General features: G+C 47.1%; 2 protein-coding genes across 2 annotated transcripts; both read left to right on the top strand.

Moving 5' to 3' along the window:
• The first annotated feature begins 18 nt into the window (after nt 1-18).
• Fut11 (fucosyltransferase 11) lies at nt 19-4,099 on the top strand. The gene is made up of 3 exons (XM_036199040.1): nt 19-850; nt 934-1,559; nt 3,509-4,099. The coding sequence occupies exons 1-3, from the start codon at nt 50-52 to the stop codon at nt 3,654-3,656; spliced, it is 1,575 nt and encodes a 524-aa protein (XP_036054933.1). The 5' UTR covers nt 19-49; the 3' UTR covers nt 3,657-4,099.
• Nucleotides 4,100-8,085: 3,986 nt separating this feature from the next.
• Nucleotides 8,086-9,254, top strand: Chchd1 (coiled-coil-helix-coiled-coil-helix domain containing 1). Its single transcript, XM_036199517.1, has 3 exons — nt 8,086-8,256; nt 8,349-8,467; nt 8,963-9,254. Exons 1-3 carry the CDS (start codon nt 8,133-8,135, stop codon nt 9,074-9,076), a joined length of 357 nt encoding a protein of 118 aa, XP_036055410.1. The 5' UTR covers nt 8,086-8,132; the 3' UTR covers nt 9,077-9,254.
• Nucleotides 9,255-11,557: the final 2,303 nt, after the last annotated feature.

The raw sequence follows: 11,557 nt of genomic DNA, 5'->3' as shown, positions 1-11,557 counted from the left end.
TATTACTTGCAACCTCTTCCAGCCCGCCTGTGGCTAAGAGGAGCCGCGCATGCGCTGCGTGCCCCAGTGGCGTAGGACCTGGTCTGCTCTCCACTCGCTGCAGGGCGGGGTTTCTTCCTGTCCGAGTGGGTCTGCTGTGGACATGGCTGCTCGCTGCACCCAAACGGTGCTGGCCGTTCTGGGGCTACTCAGTGGATGTGCGGCCAGCAGCTCCCGGTCCGGGACTTCGGGAGAGGCGGGTGGGGAGGCAGAATGGCCGGAGCCGTGGGACGGCGCGGTTTTCCGGCCGCCTGCTGCGCTAGGCGCAGTGGGGGTGGCGCGCGGGCTGGAGTCCCTGCCACCGGGGAGCACAGATACGGTGGACCTACCGGTGCTGCTGTGGTGGAGCCCAGGCCTGTTTCCACACTTCCCGGGAGACTCGGAGCGCATAGAATGCACTCGGGGCGCGTGCGTGGCGTCCCGGGACCGGCGGGCGCGCGCGGACCCGCGGACGCGCGCACTGCTCTTCTACGGCACGGACTTCCGTGCAGCCGACGCCCCCCTGCCGCGCCTGGCGCACCAGAGCTGGGCGCTCCTGCACGAGGAGTCGCCGCTCAACAACTTCCTGCTAAGCCACGGCCCCGGCATCCGCCTCTTCAACCTCACAGCCACTTTCAGCCGCCACTCGGACTACCCGCTGCCGCTGCAGTGGCTGCCCGGGGCCGCCTATTTGCTCCGGCCTGCGCCTCCGCTCCGGGAACGCGCCGAGTGGCGTCGTCGCGGGTACGCGCCGTTGCTCTACTTGCAGTCCCACTGCGACGTGCCCGCGGACCGGGACCGCTACGTACGCGAGCTCATGCGCTACATCCCGGTGGGTGAGAGAGCGGCGTGGCGGGGAGGGTTGGGCCGGGCCAACAGCGCACCCTGCTGACCGCCGTGCTCTGCCTTGCTTAGGTGGATTCCTATGGCAAGTGCCTTCAGAACCGCGAGCTGCCCACCGTGCGGTTACAGGACACAGCCACAGCCACCACCGAGGATCCAGAACTCTTGACCTTTCTCTCTCGCTATAAGTTCCACTTGGCCCTGGAAAATGCCATCTGCAATGATTACATGACAGAAAAACTGTGGCGCCCCATGCATCTGGGCGCTGTGCCTGTGTACCGTGGCTCACCCTCTGTGAGGGACTGGATGCCCAATAACCACTCCATCATCCTAATTGATGACTTTGAGTCCCCCCAAAAGCTGGCAGAGTTTATTGACTTTCTGGACAAGAATGATGAAGAGTATATGAAATACCTGGCGTACAAGCAACCAGGAGGCATCACTAACCAGTTTCTTCTGGATAGCCTGGAGCACAGGGAGTGGGGAGTGAATGACCCCATGCTGCCTAACTACCTCAATGGCTTTGAGTGTTTCGTCTGTGACCATGAACTGGCTCGGCTAGAAGCCGAGAAAGCACATGCATCCTCTCCTGGGGACATTCCTGTCCCAGAGCCTCACATTGCCCAGCCCTCACACATGAACTGCCCAATGCCTACCCCTGGCTTTGGCAAAGTGGAAGAGATTCCTGAGAATGACAGGTAGGGTTGCTGGAATGCCCTGCAGCTGTCACTTCAGACTGCTTGCTTTCTTAGTGTGTAGGGGACTGGAGAAGACAGTACAGGCTCACTTTGCTATAAGATGTCAGTAGTAGTGGGGAGCTGGGTGTGGCGGATACACCTGTAATCCAAGTGCTGTGTGGGGAGGTGATGGAGAACCTGAGGACATTCGGTGGGGCCAGGCTATGAACAGCCTGATTGCCAGCCTGAGGATCATCACCTCAACTGAGTGCCTTTGATGAGGAGGTGGGGAATAAAAAGATGGACTTTGGCTGTGCCAGAGATTAAGCCCAGAGCCCTCTGAGAGTACTTTAACACCCAGTCACACCTCAGCCCAGTAAAGGACAACCCCCCTCTCAGTAATCAACCCAACACACGCCACCGGGTGGTGGTGGTGGTGCACGCCTTTGATCCCAGCACTCGGGAAACAGAGCCAGGCGGATCTTTGTGAGTTCGAGGCCAGCCTGGTCTACAGAGCAAGATCCAGGAAAGTCGCAAAGCTACACAGAGAAACCCTGTCTCAAAAAAAAACCAAAAAACAAACAACAACAAAAAAAAAGAATGACAAAATCAACCCAACATACCAGAGTCACTCTGTAACCTGGACTGATCTCAAACTTGTGGTGATTCTCCTGTGTCGGTCTCCCAAGCATGCTAAGCAAGTGCTCCACCGTTGATCGACATCCCCAGCTCTCCCTTTTCTATGCCCTGATTAGGATCGTGTCCTGATTTGTTTACTTGAGACAGGATTGAAGGAATGCTTTCAATAGATGTATAATTAACACTGGCAGTAAGTGTGGGGTAAAGTGAGTAGGAAGCATAACATACCTGCACTGGGAACTGCTGAAGCCACCTGCAGGAAGCCGCAACGATTCATTTGGAGAGGGGTTACTAGAACAGCTCACAGAAAAAGACTCCAACAGTGGACGGCAGCAGAGGGCTGCTTTCATATGCTGCTGGTACATAGGGTCCTCGCGGCAGAAGCTTTCCCTAAGAATCTTAGCAGTTTATGCTGAGTAGATGATGATTTACTTGAAGAAAAAAATATTAAGGAAATAGCCAGGGATGGTAGTGCATAGTGCATAGCCAAAGGGACAGAGGCAGGAGGATCAGGAATTCAAGATCACAGTTGGCCATGTGCAGTGAGTTTGAGCGATCCTGGGCTATTTGAGACCACTGTTCCCCTGACAAAATTAAATTTAGATTGTGCCTTTCTACACACTAGCTCTCATTGCATCTTCATTTGGATTTTTTTGTTGTTGTTGTTTTGTTTTTCGAGACAGGATTTATCTGTAGCTTTGTGCCTTTCCTGGAACTCCCTTTGGAGACCAGGCTGGCCTTGAACTCACAGAGATCTGCCTGGCTCTGCTTCCCGAGTGCTGGGATTGAAGGCGTGTGCGACCATCGCCCGGCTTCATTTGGATTTTTAAATAACAGTGAAGGTTAAAACCTTCTAAAGACCCCTCACTGCCCCCTTGCTTTCCTCTAGAATACTGCTTACATGCTCTGAATCCTCCTGAGACCTTTGTACTCCCTCTACATTTGGGAGCTAGAGGCATGTGAGCAATGTTGGCTTCCTGGGTGGACTATGATGTCTTTATTATGTTTATGACCTACTTCCTGTCTCTTGGGTTAGTGTGAGTTTTACTCCCTCTCCTTTCCTTCACAGCCGAGCCTGTTCCGGCGTAAATTTGTTTGTTTTTTGAGACAGGGTTTCTCTGTGTAGTCCTGACTGTTCTGGAACTCTCTCTGTAGACCAAGCTGGCCTTGAACTCAGATATGACCCTGCCTCTGCCTCCTAAGTGCTGGGATGAAAGGTGTGTGTGTGTGTTATCACCACCCAGGCCTGCTTTTGGTGTCTCTGCAACCACTTGGGGGCAGAGCCTATTAGCGCTGTGCCCTGTTCACTGTGTCCGGTTTTGTCGTTTCAGCTGGAAGGAAATGTGGCTACAAGATTATTGGCAAGGTCTCTATCAGGGGGAAGCACTCACTGCCATGATCCACAACAATGAAACACAGCAGAGGAAGTTTTGGGATTATGTGCATCAGCTCTTCATGAAAAGGAATAAAAATCTCTAACCGCCCTTGCAAGAGCCTTTAGCTTGGAAGACTTGTGGAAACTTTCACCATGGCACCTAAGGCACATCCACTGCTACCTTGAGTGAATATCATCTGCCGTGTTCATTGATTCTCCTGCCCTGTACTGGGAATGGGACCTGAGGTTTTGAGAATGCTAGACAAGTGCCCTCAGCCCTCTCCACTGTACCTGAATGGTGTGGAGCCAGTGTCTCAGCCTATGATAATAGAGCTTCTTCTTAAGGAGAGGCAGAAGCCAGAGGCACCCGTTTGACTCAAGGATGTCTGTAGCCATTTTGTCATTTCAAATGTGGACAGGATGGGTCAAGCTGTGATCTAAAACGTCTATCATTTAGTGCCTTTTTCAGTGGCGTCTGTTCCTCATCTTTTCTTAGCAGCTGATACACGGGTGGAGAGGCAAAATGGGGGGGGAGGGGGAGGGCTATTCTGGTTTTCTGCTTTTTTTTTTTTTTTCCTTTTGAGATAGGTCTCGGTACATGGCCCAGGCTAGCTGCTAACTCCTGGGCCTAAGTGACAATGCCAGCCTCAGCCTCTAAGTAGCTGGGGCTGTAGGTATACAATACTATGCCCAGCTCTTCAAGTTACTTTAAGAAATATTTGCACTGTCCTTAGAATCAAATGGTTTTTTTTTTTTTTTTTAATTTTTTTAAATTTTAAGTGGCTCTTTCTTTCTGGCTTTAGACTATTTCCCACAAACATTGGGAAGATTGACAAACATTTCCATCATTCTTACTGCTTGGTTTTCTTGTTTAGGGAATATTTGGAATTCCTTCTCTCATGAACAGATTAAGTAGCTGTTTTAATAAGACACTAATGTCAGTTCAATATATTGCCCTGTCGGAGGGCTGGAAAGACCCATTCAATCCATTACTCACATTCTTCCAGATAACTTTATGGTGCTGAGTCTCTGCTTTTTGTGGTTCTGGGGAAGCAAGCACTCTACCAACTGAGTTATAGCTGCAACCCTAGAACTGAGATTTTTTTTTTTTTCTTTTATGAAGCCAGCTCAAGACCCCCTATTCAAAGAGATTGAAGAAAGTAAGGGATTTAAGCCACTGTAAGTGGCTAGCTAAATAAAAACTTTAGATTTGGGGCTGGAGAGCACTGTTAGAGCGCTGGCTGCTCTTCCAGAGGGCCCAACTTTGATTCTGAGCACACACATAGCAGCTCACAACTGTCTCTAACTTCAGTTCCAGGGGGATTTGATCTCTCTTCTGGCCTCTGGGCACCAGGCACGAATATGCTACACAGACATTCATGTACACAAAACACCCATATATATCCACAGCAACAAAAAACTTTAGATTTGGAGGTGCCGACCAACTGTCTCCTGCTGTAGCTTGACCAGGAGACAAATGTTTTCTGGGGTAATAAGAAAGAATGCCTTGGACCTTAGAGCTATGCTTATTGTGTTAGTTAGTGAATTATCACTAAAGAAATCTCATGGCTTATCAGTATCTGATGGTAAACTACAGATATCTGTGAATCCATATCTATCATGATAGATACATATGCATGTCAGATGCTTCAGCAACCAAGCTGCATAGTTAATAATGTGATATCCAAGGCTGTGACCAAGAAAAACTTGCACGTAGGTTGGAATTATATTTCTAAAGTTTGTTTCTTCAGTGTGTGTGTGTGTGTGTGTGTGTGTGTGTTACTGAGATGGATCCCAAGGACCTGTGCATGCTAAGCATGTGCCCTGGCTCTATCTCTGAGTAATATTACCAGACCTTTATTTTATTTACTTAAAAATGCCTTCATAGTAGCATGAAAATTATTTAACCCATTTGGTCTCTTACAGAGAACGAGAAAGATGTTTTAAAAAGTGTAGCAGAGATAGGTGGGTCCATGAGTGCTAGGCAAGCCTGGGCTACAATAGCAAGACTGTGTCTCAAAACAAAAACAACCAAAAAAAAAAAAACCCAAAAAAGTTTTAATAGCATAGATGGGTATGGTTGCGCACATACGTTTAGTTTCAACATTCCAGTATTTTGGGAGGCAGAAGCAAGTAGATCTCTGTGAGTTTGAGACTAGGTCTATTTAGTGTTCCAGGCCAGTCAGAGCGATATAGTGAGACCCTGTCTCAGTAGATGGATGGATGGACGGACGGACAGACAGACAGAAGGGTGATAGATGCCGATTCCTATAGCAAAGTAACTATTATACAAGTGCAAATCTAGATTAGAACTCAGATGTTCTGTGAGCAACAAGAAGGTAAGTGATGGTTATGCAAAATGCCGGCTCCTGTTCCTGCTACCACTCACATGAGCACCCCTTCTGTGCACAAAGTGAGCCAGCTGTTCATAAATGGTTGTCGCTGGACAATCAGACTTGCTTTTTGCTTGGTGCTTCCCAGCTTCTTTATCCCTATCACTATGTAAATAATCATAAAAGACCAGGACAAATCAGGTGCTACATTTCCAAAAGGAAGAACTGTGAGTAACCACAGAGTACTTACCCAGGAAAAAGCTTTACTTCCCATGTGGAGAAAGTAATTTTTTTTTTCTGGCTTGGGGCTCGGCTATACTGTCTACAGCACCAAGTATTTGCTGCAGGTCCTGGGCACTAGTGATAGAAGTTTCTGATAGGAGAATCTGGGGTAGAACACAAGGCTGATGGCGAGGGTTACCAGCTATCTATTCTCTCAGGTTTCATCTTATACATAATAAACGGCTTTCTACATACTGTCTTCACCTGGTTACTTTCCCCATTACATTTGTTTATTATGTGTATGTGCGGTGGCCTCTTCTTCCCTGTACATGTGGATGCCAGAAGACAATTTTGCAAGGGTTAGTTTTCTTTCCGCCACGTGGTCCCAGGGATTGAATGCTTATCATCAGGCTTAGTGGCAGCACCTTTATTCACCCACTAAGCTATTTTGCTGGCCTCTAGTTGCTTACTTTTGCGGGAGTGGGTGGTGGTGGTGGTGTTAAATTTTTCTTTTTTCATTCATTTTTTTTTCTTCTTTCTTTTCTTTCTTTTTTTTTTTTTTTTTATGCAGGATCATGTTATGTGGCCCTGGCTTGCCTGGTACTCATGTAAGGTAGGCTGGCTTCAAACTCATAATCTGCCACCTGCCTCAGCTTTCCAAGTGCTTGGATTACAGGCATATGCCACATTTGGCATAACTATTTTAGACACTGGGGATTCAGCAATAAACAAGACACACAAAGGCTCCTCTCGTTTTCTTTTCTTTTTTTTTTTTTTTTGAGACAGGGTTTCTCTGTTTGTACTTTTGGTGCCTGTCTTGGATCTCGCTCTCTAGTCCAGGCTGGCCTCGAACTCACGTGTATTGCCAATGGAGGCAAGAAGAGGGCATCCCATCCCCTGGATGCTGGAGGTACGGATGGTGGTGAGCCTTGCGAAGTGGATTCTGGGAACCAAACTCTTGCGTCCTCTATAAGAGCTGGAAGCACTCTTAACCATGGAGCTATGTTGGGGTAAATAAGGTCACAATAAATTCAGACTGTGATGGGTGCTGGTAAGAGGGAAAACTGATGTGCGCTGAGACTGGGAAGAAAAGCCAGCTGTGTGGGTTATCCAGAGAGCATTCCGAACACCGTGGTAAACAATTTCAATACGAATGTACCCATGCATTCAGGTACATCTTACAATAAAATAGACCTCATGTAAACTACATGATCGTTGGGTTCCACTTCCATTGGCAGAAATGTCTCGGGAGTTCATTTTAGGGATCTCTGGCACATCTTTGGACTCGGTTTTGTAAACAGCTAAAAGTCAAACACTTAAGCCTGACAAATCAACCACATCTGTAGGTCCAAGTCTATAAACAGGAACGATATAAGTAAATGTTAAGAATGTTAAATATTATATATAATGCTACACATAAATGTTATAACCCTCACCCTATGGTGTGGTCATTTCAAACGAGTGAACAGCATCTACACAGCAGTTACAATTAGTTAAACAAACGAGCTGAATTCTCCTTTTCCAATGGCTCCAAGAGTTGTAAAGATCAACTACTTTTTTTTTTCTGGTTTTTCGAGACAGAGTTTCTCCGTGTAGCTTTGCGCCTTTCCTGGAATTCACTTGGTAGCCCAGGCTGGCCTCGAACTCACAGAGATCCGCCTGCCTCTGCCTCCCGAGTGCTGGGATCAAAGGCGTGCGCCACCACCGCCCCGCCGGATCAACCACTAGTACAGGTTTGTAAAACAAAAATCTTTTCCAACCCAACTCCAGGGGATCCGCCGCCTCCCCTTGGCCTCACAGCACTCACGTGGCACCCACACACAGACACACACACAAAGCAAGTGGCAGCCTCCGACCCGGAGCGCGCAAAGGGACGGCCTGGGGCGGCGCACAACCGAGCGTCCTAACGTGGGCCCGACGGGGTTCGAACCGAGGGTTGTGAGGCCAAGACAAGGAAAGTGCGTGCGTAAGGGTCAAGAGGGGTCACGCACAGCGCCGCGGAGCTTACTGGGAACGCTGGGCAAAATGGCGACGCCCAGCTTGCGCGGCCGCCTGGCGCGGTTTGCGAACCCGGGGAAGCCTGTCCTGAAACCCAACAAGCCTCTTATCCTAGCTAACCGCGTCGGGAACAGACGCCGAGAGAAGGGCGGTGAGCACTGGGAGCGGGGGAGCCTGGCTAGGCGCGCGGGAGAGGTGTAAGGTCGGCCCGTGACTGAAGGTCCCCCAGTTCCTCCCTTCCAGAGGCGACCTGTATCACCGAGATGTCGATAATGATGGCTTGTTGGAAGCAGAATGAGTTCCGCGACGAGGCGTGCAGAAAAGAGATCCAAGACTTCTTCGATTGTTCTTCCAGGGCTCAGGTGACAACTGGCTCCTAGGGGTGCCTTCTTGGGAGGAGAAAGGGAAATACAAATGAATGGTTGGCACTGCCGTGTCCTAAGTTATGGAAAGAGCCTCTGATTCATCTTACCCTTGCCAAAGTGAGAAAAGCTTAAGTTTCCTTAAACGAACTTGATAGCCAGAATAATAGCCTCAGGTGATACAGATCTGTAGGTTCCAAATCCCTTTAAATTCTTCTAAAAGTCCCCCTTTGTTTCTTTGTTCTTTCGGATGTGTGTGTAAGTGCATGCATGTTGTAATATGCAGGGCCGTACGTGTGGGAACCAGCTCTGTTTGGTGGCCCGAGGACATCATCTGGAATCTTCCTCCATTCCTTTTCAACTTTATTCTTTGAGGCAGGGTCTCTTGGGGTTTTGGAGTATTATAAACGTTATGGGTCTAGGCCATAGTAAACTGAAGAACTTGTTGTTATTATTTTTTCCTGTTATTATTTTTATCTTATATTGTGTTTGCAGGAAGCTGGAAGGATGAGATCAATCCAGGAGACTCCAGAGCGGTCTGAGAGTTTACCTCCTCACAAGATGACCAGGTTGTTACAGAGATTTCCCAACAAATCTCACCTCAGCTGAAAATGGAGAAACATTTTCAATGAACTATCATTTCTGAATGCTATACAGAGGCATGTTAGGGATGTTTGCATTTGAACTACTGTGCATTTTTGAAAGGGCAATATGAGAAAAAACACTTAATTTTGCTCTTGTGAATGAATCACGTTCTGGATGCTATCTTGTAATAAAACCCTCTAAAGAAGAAGTTGGCCATTTCTTCTCATGAGATATTCCCTCCTCACACCCCACCCCCTTCTCAAAGATGAACCTCTTTCCCAGCGTTAGACAAGCACCAAACCGCTGAGCTAACCTTTAGCCCTATACTCTCCTCTAGACCCTGGAAGTTCTTTGCTTCCTGATATGCTCATTGTCTTTCTTTGTTGTTGTTGTTGGGTTTTGGTTTGTTTTTTGGAGACAGGGTTTCTCTGTGTAGCCCTGGCTGTCCTGAACTAACCATGCTGGCTTTGAACAACTCAGAGATCTGCCTGCCTCTGCCTCCCAAGTGCTGGGATTAATGGCGCACTCCACCACTGCCTGGCCCAACTATGCTCTTGATGAACAAGTATAGATGTCTTTTGTTGCCTTTCAAGTCATTTACTCCATTTGGTGCTCTTGCTTTTAGATATATAAGGGGTGGTAAAGTCCTTCTGTATGCAGAGCTATTGTTTTTGTTTTTCAAGACAGGGTTTCTCTGTAGCTTTGGAGCCTGACCTGGACTAGCTATGTAGACCAGGCTGGCCTCGAACTCACAGAGATCCACCTGTCTCTATCTCCTGAGTGCTGGGATTACAGGCGTGTGCCACCACTGCCCGGTGAGCTTTTGTTTTTTGTTTTTTCAAGACAGGGTTTCTCTGTGTAGCTTTGTGCTTTTCCTGGAACTCACTCTGTAGACCATTCGGGCCTGGAACTCACAGAAATCCGCCTGCCTCTGCCTCCCGAGTGCTGGGATTAAAGGTGTGTGCCACCACCATCCGGCATACTGTATGCAGAGCTTTTTTTTTTCCATCAACTGAATTCAGTGCATACTTCAAGAATAGTCTGTCCAAAGTACTTGCTGAAGGAAGTGCATAAACTGATGATGCAGAGGTTCTGTAGACGTATTTTGATTTGTAAAATTAAGAATAGTTTTTAGGGGCTAGAGAGGTGGCTCATTATTTAAGGGTGCTTGCTACTTTTGCAGAGGACTGGCGTTGGGTTTCATGCAACCGTGCTAGGTACCTCAGCTGCCTATAACTGCCTCCAGGGTATCTGACATCCTGTTTTGGTGCCTTCAAGTGCACTTACACACAATAAAAAACTTTATGGTGGTACATGCCTTTTATCCCAGTCCTTAGGCAGATAGGCAGATCCCTAAGTAAGATCATAAAGAACATGCCTGAAAAAAAAAAAGATAAATCATTTTTGAAAAGTTGCTTTAGCAGGCTGTGCACATGCATTTAATCTCAGCACTTGGGAGGCAGAGGCAGGTAGATCTCTATGAGTTCCAGGCCAGCCTGGTCTACAAAGTGAGTTCCAGGACATGCTTCAAAGAAAGCTACAGAGAAACCCCTGTCTCAGGAAGAAAAAAAAAAAAAAAAAAAAAAAACACAAACAAGCAGCCAGACAGTGTTGGCACACGCCTTCAATCCCCGCACTCAGGAGGCAAAGGCAGGCGGATCTCTATGAGTTCCAGGCCAGCCTGGTCTACAAAGTGAGTTCCAGGAAAGGCGCAAAGCTACACAGAGAAACTCTGTCTCGGAAAACCAAAACAAACAAACAACCCCCCCCCAGAGCAAACATTACTAATTAAATATTCACCCCAGTGTTTCTTAATGTATAAATAAGCAGTACTATGTTATATCTTGTTAACATTTACCTGACTACAGCAAGAAATTGGAGGATAAAATCTTTCACACACACTCCCTCTCTGGAACTATTTTCTTCTATTAAACAGGCAGCGCTGATTATCATCTATCCCATTACCCCAGTGTCTTTCCACTTAATTCTCCCAAATGGTAGAAGTAAGATTCAGTAGACAATTAACTTCATTGTAAATTACTGTTTTTTTTTTTTCTTACATTGCTGCTTGCTGAAGGTGTTTACTGTTCCCTGATAGTTGGAATAATTGTGTAAGATTTTATGTATGTTCTGCCTCTTCAGGCATAATCAAGCTAACCTTTTCCTTCTAGCTGATAGCATTAAACGAGGTATAGAAATCAGAGGAGTTCTCCCTGGTCTAGTGTGATAATTACTAAGGTAACACGTCCCTCAATAGCTATATTTTTCTATAATCATGTATTTCACTACAACTGCTTGGTTCTGCAAGCTGTGTCTTTTAGTAATATGAAGAAATCCAGTTTTTGAGTGTTTTAGATTATGGAGTCAGCCTAGGGTCAGTAGATTCCCAGTAGTGTAATAAGAATTCTATGAACCAGGATGAAGAGAAATATATCTACTCAGAGCTGAAATTTAGCATTTCAGTCAGGGTTATAGGAAACAGCTGACAATAGCATAGTGTCCATC

This window comes from Onychomys torridus, chromosome 9 (genome assembly GCF_903995425.1).
Source record: "Onychomys torridus chromosome 9, mOncTor1.1, whole genome shotgun sequence".
Classification (NCBI taxonomy): Eukaryota; Metazoa; Chordata; class Mammalia; order Rodentia; family Cricetidae; genus Onychomys; species Onychomys torridus.
The sequence above is the reverse complement of the archived record's forward strand: the minus strand, read 5'-3'. Positions and strand labels throughout refer to the sequence as shown.